The sequence below is a fragment of the Meriones unguiculatus genome, chromosome X (genome assembly GCF_030254825.1).
Source record: "Meriones unguiculatus strain TT.TT164.6M chromosome X, Bangor_MerUng_6.1, whole genome shotgun sequence".
In the NCBI taxonomy this organism is placed as follows: Eukaryota; Metazoa; Chordata; class Mammalia; order Rodentia; family Muridae; genus Meriones; species Meriones unguiculatus.
This window is the reverse complement of record NC_083369.1, coordinates 143,590,264-143,605,903: the sequence shown is the minus strand read 5'-3', so window position 1 is coordinate 143,605,903 and position 15,640 is coordinate 143,590,264. Positions and strand designations below refer to the sequence as shown.

The 15,640-nt window shown below is 36.9% G+C and overlaps 1 protein-coding gene across 1 annotated transcript in view; it reads right to left on the bottom strand.

The window, feature by feature from the left end:
- Phex (phosphate regulating endopeptidase X-linked) overlaps positions 1-15,640 on the bottom strand; it is a 231,668-nt gene that overhangs the window by 17,844 nt on the left and 198,184 nt on the right. The window contains exon 16 of the mRNA XM_060374873.1: positions 6,809-6,863. Within this exon, the coding sequence (XP_060230856.1) occupies positions 6,809-6,863 (55 nt within the window). The remainder of the gene's footprint in view (positions 1-6,808; positions 6,864-15,640) is intronic.

Here is a 15,640-nt window from a genome sequence, read left to right as displayed (position 1 = left end):
GCTGTTTTCTAGTAATGGTAATAAGAAAAACATCTAACAATCAAACCCATAAAAGTATAAAACAATTTCTCTAAACATACTCATCTAATCCAAATAAGAAGCATAAATTCTAACATTGTCACTCTGACCTTGTATGGGCCTTAAGTGTCCTACTCTGTGAAATGAGGGATTTGAAAGACAAAATTTCTAAAGCTCTTTCCAGTCTTAAGACATCTGTGGTCCTATATCTGTTGCAGTAAAATTTTGTATTTGAATACCTAAAATAGGGCTTTCAAATAGTAAATATACTATTTATTTTTTTGCCTGAAAACTTACTGCAAAGTCACTATAATCATAGAAGCTAAACTGTTTTCTAAATGTACTCATTAATAGAGTAGGGATTAAAAGGAATCATTCTATTTGGAAGTTAGTCACGTCCTTCTATTTCTGTGGCAGACAAGCTGACAGCTGAATAGCAAAGACTGCAGAGACTTAATCAGATTTGGAGAAAGTGTTACATTATTTCTTGTCACTTCTGAAGAAGCATGTGGTAGATTATCTATAAGGAGAGCCACCAACAACTCCACCTACCCTTAAATGCAAATGTCTCCTCTTCCCCTACAAAGATGTGATCTGTTTACTTGCCCTTTAATCTAGACTGGCCTTGGGACTTGTGACCAACAGAACACAGTGTAAGGAGTCAAGGAAGTAGACCTTAAGATACCTTGCAGTTTTCACCTGCAGTCTTTCTGCAGGTTAGCAATAATATAAAAACTTTTGATTGCCTGGATGCAGGGCAATAAGCCCGGTAAAGCAATGGAGAAACTCAAAATTGTGAGGGTCTCTCATAGAAGAAAGAACAGCCCTTCTGGGCCCCATCCATTACAAGAGCAGGAGGAAGTGAGCATATTCTAAGTGGTCCAGCCCAGTGGAGCAGGGCTAAACCAAATCGTAGATTTGTGAGCCAGTAAATGGTTGTTCGGTAGTAGTGGCGGTTTCAATAGCCCCCATAGATTCTTCTGTTTGAATGCTTGACCCATAGGGAATTGCACTATTAGGAGGTAAGGCCTTATTGGAGTAGGTGTGGCCTTGTTGCAAGAAGTGTGTCACTGGGGGTGGGCTTTGAGGTTTCAGAAGCTCAAGCCAGGCCTGGTAGCTCACTCTCTCTTTTTCTCCTGTCTGCTGATCAAGAAGCAGCACTATGTCTGCCTGCACACTGCCATGCTTCCCACCATCATGATAATGGACTACATCTCTGAAACTGTAAGCCAGCCCCAACTAAATGCTTTCTTTTATAAGACTTGACACAGTCATGGTGTCTCTTCACAGCAATAGAACCCTAACTAAGACATTGGTACTTTTATTATACAGCGTAGATAACTGAAGCAAAGTACAAACACAAAAGTTGAGGAAATGAATGAGCTCTCTAGCATAATCTCCCTGAAGACTTAACCCTCACTTTATTCATTCACCACTAAATTCTTCATTCCTACTAAGACAATAAGAAAACTAACAGTGATTTAATTCATGATTAATTAGCCTTATCATGTCATGTAAGGGACATGTCTCATATGGAAATTATTTAAGCTAAGAAATAAAGAGAAGTTGGAATCATTATTGTGAGATTCATAATTATGCTAAAAATACTTCATAGTTATTTCCTGACATGCAGCATCAAACCATCCAGCAAACAGTTAGACCAAAGCTGGAAAGAACAGAATTTTTTGAAGCAACATGTTATTACAGGACGTAATGATCCTTAACATGCTAATTGTTTGTCTCAACTGTACCCAAGGAAGTGCTATAAGATCTAATTTTTCCCCTTGGTGACAATTCTTTCCTTTGTTATTTCTTTCCTGCAAAGTAATTTGCATTTGAAAAAATGTTTCCTACTGTGTTTCCATCATTGCAAACCTTCATTAAAGAAGTAAAAGTAAAATAATGCATTTCAATCATAGAGCTATCATAGCCTATATGGGACAAACTTGTAATTTCACATGGTGCTAATTTTTGCAGCAGTAGCTAGCATTGTGTGACCTGCAATATTTTGATTTCCCAGATTTCTCACTCCTCCATACCCAATTGACTAAATATATTTAAAGGATGAGCAATGGAAACATATAGAAATTACTATGCTATAAATGTCCCTTAAGAGGGACTGCCCCAATAAGCTTTTTATTTAAGGGTAATAAGGAATTCAGAAAATGATCAAATCATCGTAAATCTCAATTCTCAGTCACAAAATCACAATCCCTTGGACAGAAGACAAAGAAAAAGTAATTTTGTCCGACTAAACCTTATAATGACAATGTTTTATAATATTACATTGCTATCTTCTATTTTTCCAATGCACATTATTTAAATTAGAATGTCATAAAAGCTCGTGTGCCTCCTAGAATACAACTGGCTTGGCAGAAACTGGAGGGCTTCCTGCATTTAAAATCCTGCTCTCCAACACAGAAGGTAACAGTTTCACTTTACTACCTATTTAGTTTCTCTCTTCTTATTATCTGAGGGCTTTAACACAAGCATGAAATTTGTTGTCAATTACAAAGCAATTAGACTGCTGTCTGAACTCACTGTGACCTCGGGCTGTTAGCAAGTAGGGGCTAACCTACCCCTGTATCAGAAAATCATAAAAAGCTCTGAGATGAAAGGAGTTGTAAAATCCTGTTTAATTTGCTACCAGCTACTTAGGAGGCAGAGATAGTAGGATAAAATGTTAGAGGCCAACCAGGACAACTTAGTAACATCTTATTTCTAATTTTTTTTTTATGGTGGGGCATAGGTATACATACATATAATCCTGGTGCTGCATTTGAGAGACTGATAGAGTATGAACCCTGCTTGGGCTATATGGTGAGCCTGTTTCAAGAAACCCAAACCAACCAACCAACCAAACAAACAGAAAAACATCTTTTTAAAGTACTAAGACATCTGCTTGATCTTTCCAATGACTGTGAGATCACTTCTCTAATTACTTCTGAGGCTAGTACCTACTAAAAGGTTTCTTCTCCATGTTTATCTAATTTTTTTAACTGTGCTTTTCAACCTATTGGTCCAGTGAAGTTGCTAGCTGAACACTTGCTGACTTCCCTAAACATAGAAACCCATTCTGCCAACTAAATTTCCTTCCAAAAGACAAAACACAACATTCCTATTACCCCATAATTTAAGAGGGAAAGGCAAGAAGGTCACAAGTTCAAGGCATGCCTCACTTACATGGAAACCCCCAGACCAGCAACTTTGAGGCTGCCAAAAAATTTGGCAAACCCTATTCCAAATATTGCCCAAGTTCCTTTGAAATTTATTTGACTTGATTTGATGTGTATGAGTGTTTTGCTTGCATGTATGTCTGTGTGCTATGTGTGTATATGGCATCGGATCCTTCGGACCTGGAGTTACAGAGGGTTGTGAGTACTATGTGGGTGCTGAGAACTGAACCCAGATCCTCTGGAAGAGTAATCAGTGTTCTTAACAGCTAAATCATCTCCCAAGAACCCTCTTTCAAGTTCTTATATTTCAGTCATGAACTAGAGAACAGCATTTCCCAAAAACATACAAAGAAGACTCAACAAGCCTTGATGTTAAACATATCCAAATAAGTTTCTTATAGAACTGAGAAACAAGGATAATGGATGGGATGAGAGGATGACATTTTCATAGAACACTTTTGGATTGCGTTGTTTAAGGTCATTTACGTTCCCGATTCTTTCCTTTGGAAATGATTTGCCTTGTTTCTGTTCTCAAAACTTGACCCAACAGTCACAAGTAGGCTACACTGACCAACCTGAGCAAAAAGATATCTATTCCTTTGGTTCTGGTGACTATCCATCAAGTAAGACAGAACAGATGTCTGTCTGGGAAGCCATCTCACTGAAGTAATTCCTATCATTTTTATATCCCAACTACAAAGCAGTCAAGTGATGCTTAACAGCTATTCATTGAAGTGATAAATAGAAATTAGAATAGTGATATGTAAATAGAAATTAGCTCACTCAGATATCAACTATGCCTCAACCTAAGTTAGTACTAGCAGACAATAAGAATTCTTAAGTTTCTGATTTTTATGTTTCTATAAAACTTCCATGCTCATGCACCAAATAAATCACTGAATTAATGATTTCTAAACATAACTAGACTATTTCCACATGTTCAGTTATAGTTATATAACAATAGAAAACGCAGTTAAATTGTGTATGATAAGCAGAATCAAAGAATGCCAGATATTTTTTCAGTTTGAAAAGGCCTTAGAGAATTAACTTATATTTTTAATTTTATGAATTAAGTGTGTACATCTGTAATCTTAATTATGGTAAAAAAAAAAAAAAGCCGAATGACTTAATACTGAAGAAAGCTATTCAGCTAAGGAACAGGACGTTATTAATGAATTCGATTAGATACAAACCTAAGATTTTGCACTTACACTAACAATAGTGCTTCCCTTCTTCAGTAGGCTTTATTGATTTACACAGCATGTCTCAGTGTACTGATCACATTGTTTCTGAAAGCCAACTTGAAACTAGTTGTCTAAGGAGTTTCTCCAGCCATCAGAGATTCCTTCTCATAGGCTGGGCACTGCCAAGGAATTTACATTGGAAGCACCCCTAGGCCTCTGATGGAATGAGACCTAGAGGATAAAGAATCCAGCTCCCTTATCTGGAAGCATGTCCTATAGTTCCCCAGCAAGACTCATTTTCAATTGCTCATGATGGCAAGCTAGCTTTGTAACATACATGTGGCAAGTAGAGTAATGGCTTCCCCCAAAATGCCCTGATGCTAATTCCTGGAACCTGTGAATGTGTTATATTACATGGTGGAGGAGAATTAAGGTTGAAGATGGAATTAAGTTTACTAACCAGGTGACCTTAAAAGAGAAAGATTACCCTGAATTACCTGGGTGGACCCAAAGTAACCACAAATATCTTTTTAAAAAAAGTGGCAAAAAAATGAGATGTCAAATGCAACCACTCCTGATGGGACCTGATAGACTAGGATCAGATGGAAAGGGAGGGAGGACCTCCCCTATCAGTGGACTGGGGCAGGGGCATGGGTGGTGAAGTGGGAAGGAAGGTGGGATTGGGAGGGGACAAGGGAGGGAGCTACATTTGGCATACAAAGTAAATAAACTGTAATTAATAAAAAAATTTAAATGAGATATTAAAGGAAATGCTACTCTGACATTTTTAGGTGGGGAAAGATGGCCATGGAGAAAGAAACATTAGCCCCAGCTACAAGTCAGAAATGCTAAGGACATAATTTATTCCCTAGAACTTCCATAGAAAGGGAATGAAGCCTTGCTGACACCTTGATTTTAGCCTAGTGAAAGGTGGGTTGGATTACACAAAGAGAGGCTAGTATGCTTGGGTAGTTTTAGTGGTAATTCATATTCGCCAGCCATAGAAGACTCATAGGACACAGTATATCATTTTCTTTCCCTTTCTGCTTCACCTTCCTATCTTCTGCTGGGGTTTCCTGTCATCACATTCCGAAAGAACTACTTAAACCCTTATGATAAAGGCAGCTTCTGAGGAAGCCCAATCAAAACACAACCATTATATTTCTCTGATTTTTATATGTATGAGATATTATCTCATTTAACCTACATAATTATATGGAAGTCCTCATATATCCAAGCGCAAATACAAGTGACTCTGCTTCTAATATCGAGATCAAATTTCCCATGCATTAAAAGACCACAACCACATAAAGGCATATAAGAAAGTAATGGTATTATTGACAATGAATATTATGAGAAATTATGAATTATGAATCAAACACACCTACAATCTATTTGTAAATAGCTGTCCTTAAGTCCAGACCTGAATGTTAGACCTATGATATATCTGTGATAGGTTTATTTTTTTATGACACGTTTAACTATCTCACTTCAGAAACTTCAGTATTTTCTGTTCTAAATTCCTCATTTGACATTCAGAACCCTCCAATATCAAACTAAAATCTTTTTTATGACTTCTCTTTGTATACTTTTTGACCAGCCAAGCTAACATCTGTCATTCCATAAAGCACCTTTTTCCCTGTCTTTGGTTTCTTCACTCAGAAAGGTTTTAGTCCATTTCCTTCCATCCCAGTGAACTTTCAAATGATTAAATGCATGAAAAATAAAATCCTGTGCAGGCTTGACTTTGCCATCTAGTCAAATACTCTGGTAACAAAGGTCAGAAAACAAATACTTAATAAAAACTAACAAGACCAATAATGCTTTCTGTCTGCTGAACAACCATTGACTTGGAATTGACTGTTTAAGGGATTGCCGTGGGTCACAAGACTTTGAACTTTTAAATGCTACTGAGACTAGGAAGACTATCAGGACTTTTGAGGTTTGACTGGATGCAGTTTTAGATTATGATATAGCTACAAGCCAGTGGGACCCAGGGAGGGAATGGGGTGGTTTGAGTGAAAATCACCACCATAGGCTCAGAGGCAGTGGCACTATTAGGAGGCATTATGGCCTTGTTGGAGTAATCAGGTAATACTGCAGTGGGCTTTGAGGTTCCATATGCTCAAGCAAGGCCCAGTGTTATTCTCTCTTCCTGCTGTCTGCTGACAGGACTCTCTCTTCCACCTCTCTAGCACCACATTGCCTGTGAGCCACCATACTTCCCACCATAGTGATAATGGACTAAACCTCTGAACTATAAGCCAGTCCCTATTAAATGTTTTCCTAATTAAGATTTGCCATGATCATGGTGTTCCTTAACAGCACTTAAAACTTTAATCAAGAGACTATATATTCTGTCCTTGACCAAAGTGACAAGTTCCTCTTTACTAATTTGTCAAGGACTGGTTTCTTTTCTAATTTACTCACCGAGGATATTCTGTTCCCCAAAAGAAAGGCTTCTGCAGCTCACCAGCAGGAAATCCTGAGAGGATGGCAAGCAAACAAACAAAAAATGTTAAGGGTATGGAAATGATCAATATCCACACTCTAGTTCTAGCTAGAGCCAAAGCTTCTAGAAGCTCATCCAAACTGCATTCCTTGTGGATCCACGGTATCTACAAGAGATCTACCTAATGGTGATATTAATTCACCTGAGTTTGAAGTAAGTACATGGAATCATTTCAAAGACAGTTTGTACGGATATGCTATTGGCAGAGTTCAGCCTACTGTGAAATGGGCACCTTCTACAGTATGCCCACAAAGATGCAGGATGGCCAGCAGGTTCTCAGATGTACCTAGGTGTCAGCTTCTTAGGTACCCACTGTTGTAGCCACACATGCCATATATAAAGGAATGGTTATACATTTGATAAAATAGTTTACTGTTACTACCTTGAATTTATTTGTAGCTGAATCTTTGAACTTGTATTTTATATGTGGGTTCAAAGGTGGCCATGAAACATGTATGTGAAAAGAATAGATGCATATGATATGCACATCAGCTGTTCCTAGGTGCCTTTTGCACACCCAGTACTTATCCTGACCAAGAAGTACAGGATTACAGCTGGTTTACACATGAGGAAGTCTACCAAGATACAGCTCAGCTATCATAGTTTCATGCTACGCTGAACTTAAGAGTTCTAGAGTGGGATAGCCCCAAGAGGCTACGTTGTCCAGTTAATGCTTCCCTGTTCCTGTTGCTTTCAAATAAAGGAAAACATATCTAATATGATTGAATTTCAAGGACCAATATTACTTTAATCTTTGTAATATCTATATTTCCTTGAACACCTTTGGAACCTTTACATTGAGATATATATATATATATATATATATATATATATATATATATATATAAACATATGAATGCAAATCACAGTGTTTATATGAAAATTCCATTTCACACAATAAATCACCCCAAAGCAATGGTATTTGCTAATAAGAACAATGATCATAGGCCAATGTAATTTAATTTTTCGATCATTATGGCTTCCCTGCCTGGTAATGTTGCCCAGCTGGAAGCAGTTATGTCTACTGCCAACCTCAGAAAAACATCTGACACCTGCATAAGCCTCCACTGCCGCAGCTTTTGCTTTTTTAGGGGTCCCAGACTCCAGTTCTGAAGCCATCACATCACCCTGATCAGCTATATCTTCTCAGCTTGTCAGGGCCTTGAAACCCAATAGTGATAAACTGAAGAATCTGATGCCCTTAGGCATGTTTTGCTGAAGTGAATGGATTAATAGTGTAAGCTGCATTTTCAGAGATGTCACCTGGCAAGAGTGATAGATGGAAATCCCAGCAAGGTCAATTCAGTATCTTATCTCATAAAGTGGATAAGTTGTATTAACAAAGGTGGAAGTGAGAAATAAATAAATGGAAAGGAGTTCTTTTTTTTTCTCTCTTTTTAATAGGTGTCTGTTATGTTTTCTCACAAACTCATTTTATTTTAGTGTTTCCCCACTTCAGAATCATTCATCACTTGTTCAGCCTTTTGAAGCTTCCCTTTTTGTCAGTATATATACGGGAAGCATTCTTGACTCTGTGTGTGTGTCCGTCTGTCTGTCCCTGTTCGTGAAAGAGAGAGAGATTGAGAAAGAGCTAGGGAGGGGGAGATTTAACTATTGAGTTGGCAAAAATTAATGAATTTGAAACAAGGTTGGTAGGAGGATAAGTTCTGGCAAGCATTTTTTAAAGAACTAAATCTCTGTGTGATGACATGAGAGAAGCTCCAAGGGATAATAAACTGAGTAGAAACATGACATTTGGTGCAGTTCATTGAGTTTCTGTGTAATATGTGTACGGAGAGGTGCGTGCACATATGTGTTCAATTCTACTATAACAGACTGTTCTATTATAGAAAAGAAAAGGCAATTTTCTTCCAACACAATAAACATAATGGGGAAAGTGTGACAAGGCTCCAGTTTTGCATTGTTGCTTATCAGTGATAAGCAGACCAGAAGCCACCTATGCTGAGCCACATGAGAGCACACAAGTGTCTCATATGCACACACACTCCGCATGACCGACTACTCTGAATTACTCTGTGTGTTATAAGCCTCCCCTACCACATCTGAGGTCAAAGCTTTCAACGTGACATAACTCTCCTCCTGCCGCCACACAATAACTTACAAGGGGTACCACCCCAAACACCACATGCCACAGTGAATATCAGTTCTTTCCGAGGGAAAGTGTCATTTTTACCATAGTATTTGTACATTTGTCCATTTTAACACATGAAAACTATGCTATCTTTTGATGAGACCCACAATTTTTGTTTAAAATGTGTCAATGATAAGTTTTGCTTATTTCTATTTTTAATCATGTGCAAGTGGGTGGGTAGGAATGTGGGCAGGTCTGCCTCAGAAGACAGAGCCATTGGATCCACCTGGAACTGTACCATCACGTAGTTTTGAGCAGCCCAAGGTGGCTGCTGACAACTGAAATCAAGTATTCTACAAGAGCAGAATGTGATCTTAATCATTGAGCCAACTCTCCAGCCCCCATGTCATACATAAGTTTTCGATTGTTGCATGCCCCATCCTCATTTCCCTGCAAACTCTGTGGCTTTTATTACATAATTTTCTTTAGTGCAACGATGCTTACGAATTCACGTCATATTATTACAGGGCTGTGCAAACACATGCCAGTTGGTCTCAACTGTTATGTATGAGAATCAGATCTTGTTTAACTACAGTTTACTAAGCCTCATTTTCAGGATCTCTCTAGTTACTAGTTAGCCTGGAATAGGGCTTCAAATGCACATTTCTACCAGGCACCACACCATAAGAACCACTGCCCAAGAGCTTTTCCAAGCACACTCTGGATTTCACTGAGGTATTGTATATAATTAAGACTATAATGAAGACTGCTATGTACCAAATGAAAAAGTAAAAGGCCAGTATTAAAATTCTAGCATGGAAAAATGTCCAGGATCTGATGTTGAAATAAAGTGATGTGTAGACACAAATATATAAATAATAAAATAATATTTTAATAACTCTCTTATATTCTCAAAGTAAGTATCTGTCAAATACATACAAATTGATTGTAGTAACCACCTTTTGGAGAAAATTGGGATTCTGGGTGGTAGGTGGTAAAACACTTTTAAAATTAATGATTTACATTTTGATTAATCAAAGTAATCAACCTTTTTCAATAAAGTTAGCTGTTTGAGAAGTGTGTGTTTTACTGAAAATTCTTCTAAAAGCCATCCAAAAACAGTTAACTAAGCTTAAATCATGTTGTTTTGCTCTTTTTTTATATTGTAAACACTAACAAATCCCATTCCTATTTCAAGCAAATAATAATAATAATAATAATAATAATAATAATAAGCCTTGTAGTTACAGAATTTCAATGACTACAACTGTAACAAACTAAAATACTGGCATTTCTATGCTGTAATCACCTCATTGTTTATTGTAATAATTTCTCATTTTCTAATTTGCATCCAAGAAAACCACAGGGACCTGTTTGTAGTTTTTTACCGGGTCAACATTTCATTTTGACTGAGCTTTCTCATTATAACTCTCCTGTCAGTGAATACTGACTAACTTAATTGGAGCACAGAGAAATGCTGACTGTAGAATGCAGATGGTTCCTGTTGCCAAAGAACCAATCACATTTAGTGGGTGGTTACCCCAAGTTCAACTATCTGATTTCTATGGTCATGAAACCATGACTGTAGCTACAGTTTTCTAGAAGAGGTTAAATGTCTCAATATTTCAGTATCCATTTTATTATTGTAAAATCACACTCATTATATTATTAAAAGTACAGACACACATAAAGAAGAAAATAAAATAAATCAATTATCCCATAACACATTATAAAATCAAATGCATATATTTGGTATTAACAATTTCACATGGTTTAGAGATATATCAAAAAATAATAATTTTCCCCTGGCTCTACCCATTTCTACCTAACCTTGATCTATTTTTCTCCCACTATCTGCAGGCCTTATTTCAGGTATTTATTCAAATACCTAGTATCCCCTAGTACAGTGATTCACAACCTTCCTTGTACTGGGACCCTTTAACAGTTGCTCATGTTGTGGTGACTCCCAACCATAAAATTATTTCATTGCTACTTCATAACTGTAATTTTGTACTTATGAATCATAACATAGATATCTGATATGCAGGATATATATGCAAGTCCCCAAAGGGGTCATGACCCACAGGTTGAGAACTACTGCCCTAGTTCTCTTCAAAGTGTTGGTGTTATCCTCCATGGTTTCTTGATTTAAAAGTCACTGTAATATTCAGGTGCTCTCCATTTAAATACATAAACAATCTTGTCACAGAAATTACAAATTCCAAAATAAAAAGGGGTTTTAATTATTCCTTTTGTTTTTGAGATTATAATATAATTATGCCATTTCATCCTCTCTTTTTCTCCCTTAAAACTCTTAAATATACTCCTCCTTGATCATATAACACTCCTTTCAAAATCATGGACTAATAGAGGGATTTTTAATTTTATTTAGTTTTACTATTTTTTCATTGAAATACCCCAGAGATAGAATGCCTGGAAAAATCTGTTGAGTGAATGGAATCCATACCCTATGAGCCTCAAAAAGATGACTGAGGTTAAAACATTACTATAGTTATGATTATATTTTGTTGGCAAAATATAAACAGTATATAATGTATTTAATACTCCCAATTCATTACTTCTTGAAGCTTCCATCCTCAGTGCCAAGTCTGGAATATGTCCCATTATTCAAGTTTAACTTTCATTTCTTTTCTAGATGAGAGACGTGTTGGTATCTTGTTCTTGCTATGATGGCAGAACTAGTATAATTTTGAAACCAACACACCATTCATCAAACTGCAGTGGAAGGGTTGTGAAGATGGTTCAATGGATAAAATGCTTTCCATGCAAGCATTTAGTCGTAAGTTTTGATCCCCATTACCCACGTAAAATACAAAGTGTGATGGTATGTGCCTGTAATCCTAGTGAAGCAAGACAGAGACAAGATGATCTTTAGAACTCTATGGCCACCCAGTCTAGGCAATGAGGGAGAGACAATGTTTTAGAAAATGAGGTGAGAAAAAAAAAAAAAAAAACAGTGAATAACTAGACATCAACCCAGCAACAATATCTGCAAATGAACGCACATGTGGCCACCGTGTACACAATATGCAAAATTGAACAAATTTTTCCCAACTTAAATAAAGAGATGTCCATAAACATATAAAAGGCCTACAGAACACCTAATAGACTAGACAAGAAAAGAACCACTCACATCGCATCATAGTCAAAACACTAAATCTACAGTACAAAGGAAAAATATTTAAAGCAGCAAGGGAAAAAGGCCAACTAACATATAAAGGTAGACCTATCAGAATCACCAGACTTCTCAACAGAAACTATGAAAGCCAGAAGGGCCTGGACAGATGTCATGCAGACTTTAAGGGACCACAGATGCCAACACAGACTACTACACCCAGCAAAGCTTTCAATCAACACAGATGGAGAAAACAAGATATTCCATGACAAAACTAAATTTAAACAATATCTACACAGCAACCCAGTCCTACAGAAGATACTAGAAGGAAAACTCCAATCCAACAAAATCAACTACACAAAAGAAACCAAGATACAGAAAACTTCACGACAAAAAAAAAAAAAAAAAAAAAGAAAACAAGCAATGAATCACAGTAACACAACCAACTCCACAATAAAAGGAACTAGCATTCATTGGTCACTATTATCTATCAACATCAATGGACTCAACTCTCCAATAAAAAGACACAGACTAACAGAATGGGTGCAGAAACTCCAATATTCTGCTGCATCCAAGGAACACACCTCTGCAACAAAGAAAAACACTATCTCAGAATAAAGGTCTGGAAAAAGTGTTTTCAAGCAAATGGATCCATAAAACAAGCTGGGGTAGCTATCCTAATATCCAATAAAATATATTTTCAAGCAAAAAAGATGAGGATGGACACTTCATTCTCATCAAAAGAAAAATCCACGAGGAGAACATCACAATTCTGAACATCTATGCCATAAATATAAGAGCACATACATTTGTATATGAAACATTATTAAAGATTAAATCACACATTGATCTCAATACCTTAATAGTGGGAGACTTCAACACTCCTCTCTCACCAAGGGACAGATCATCTAGACAGAAGATAAATAGGGAAATAATGGCACTTACAGAGGTCCTAAATCAAATGGACCTAATAGATGTCCATAGAATGTTTTATCCAAATTCAAAAGAGTATACCTTCTTTTCAGGACCTCATGGAACTTTCTCCAAAATAGACCATATAGTTGGTCACAAAGCAAGCCTCAACATATAGAAGAAAATTGAAATAATCCTTTGTATCCTATCTGACCACCATGGACTAAAGCTGGACCTCAACAACAATAGAAATAGCAGAAAGGTCACACACACATGGAAACTGAACAACTCACTACTCAGTGACAGCTGGGTTAGGGAAGAAATAAAGAAATTAAAGACTTTCTGGAATTCAATGAAAATGAAGGCAAAACATACCCAAACTTATGGGACACAATGAAGGCAGAGCTAAGAGGAAAATTCACAGTACTAAGAGCCTTCAAGAAGAAACTTGAAACATCTCATACAAGCAACTTAATGGCTCACCTGAGAGCCCTAGGGAAAAAAAAAAAAGAAGCAGAACACACCCAAGAGAAGTAGACAGCTGGAAATATTCAAGCTCAAGGCTGAAATCAATCAAGTAGAAACAAATAAAACAAAGAATCAATAAAACCAAGAGCTGATTCTTTGAGAAAATCAACAAGATAGACAAACCCTTAGCCAAACTAACTAAAAGGCAGAGAGAAACTATCCAAATCAGCAAAATCAGAAACAAAAAGGGGGACATAACAACAGACATTGAGGAAATCCAAAGAATCATTAGCTTTTACTACAAATGCCTACATGCCACAAAATTTGAAAATATAAATGAAGTCTCCCTTCCAAACAAAAGCACGGGGCCACGTGGTTTCAACACAGAATTCTACCAGACCTTCAATAAAGAGCTAACTCCAATTCTCTTCAAACTATTCCACAAAATAGAAACATAAAGAACATTACCAAACTCATTTTATGAAAGCCACAGTCACCTTGATACCTAACCCACACAAAGACCCAACAAAAAAAGGGAACTTCAGACCTATCTCTCTTATGAACATTGATGCAAAAATACTCAATAAAATACTTGCAAAATGAATCCAAGAACACAGAAAAGATATCATCCACCATGACCACGTAGGCTTCATCCCAGGTATGCAAGGGTGGTTCAATATACGGAAATCCATCAATGTAATCCACAATATAAACAAACTGAAGGAGAATAAAACACATGATCATCTCCTTAGGTGGCAAAAAAATATTTGACAAAATCCAAATCCCATTCAAGTTTAAAGTCTTGGAAAGAGCAGGGATACAAGGTACATACCTAAACATGGTAAAAACAATATACAGCAAGCCTACAAACACCATCAAACTAAATGGAGAGAAACTTAAATCAATCCCACTGAAATCAGGGAAAAGGCAAGCCTGCCCACTCCCTCTGTATCTCTTCAACATAGTACTTGTCCTAGCTAGAGCAATAAGACAACTAAAGGAGATCAAGGAGATACAAATCAGAAAGGAAGAATTCAAAGTATCACTATTTGCAGATGATATGATAGTAAACATGAGCAACCCCATAAAATTCAAGCACAGAACTCGTTCAGCTAATAAACACCTTCAGCAAAAGTGGCTGGATACAAAATTATCTCAAAAAATCAGTAGCCTTCCTGTATACCAAAGACAAAAGAGCCTAGAAAGAAATTAGGGAAACAACACCCTTCACAATAGCCACAAATAATATAAAGTACCTTGGTATGATTCTAACCAAGCAAGTGAAAGACCTGTTCGAAAAAAAACTTCAAGTCTCTGAAGAAAGACATTGAAGAAGATATCAGAAGATGGAAAGATCTCCCATGCTCATGAATCAGCAGGATTAACATAGTGAAAATGGCCATCCCACCAAAAGCAATTTACAGATTCAATGCAATTCCCATCAAAATGCCAAAAAATTCTTTCCAGGCCTTGAAAGAAAAATTCTCAAGTTTATATGGAAAATTAAAACACCCAGAATTGCCAAAATGATCCTGTATAACAAAAGATCATCAGGAGGTGTCTCCATCCCTGATCTCAAGCTGTAATACAGAAAAATAGTAATAAAAACTGCATGATACTGGCATAGAAACAAAATGGTGGATCAATGGAACCAAATAGAAGACCCAGAAATAAACCCACACAACTAAGGATACTTGATATTTGACAAATAAGCCAAAACCGTACAATGGAAAAAAGACAGCATCTTCAACAAATGGTGCTGATCTAAGTGGATGTCTAGAAAAATGCAGATAGATCCATATTTATCACCCTGCACAAACTAAAGTCCAAGTGGATTAAAGACCTCAACATCAAACCCAACACACTAAATCTGTTAGAAGAAAAAGTGGGGAGGAGCTTAGAACTCTTTGGCACAGGAGACAACTTCCTGAACAGAAAATCAACAGCACAGGCTCTAAGATCAAAAATCAATAAATGGGACCTCATGAAACTGGAAAGCTTCTGTAAAGCAAAAGACACTGTCCTCAGAACAAAACGACAGCCTACAGATTGGGAAAGGATCTTCACCACCCTATATCTGGCAGAGGGCTAATATCCAGAATATATAAAGAACTAAAGAAATTAAAGAGCAACAATTCAAGT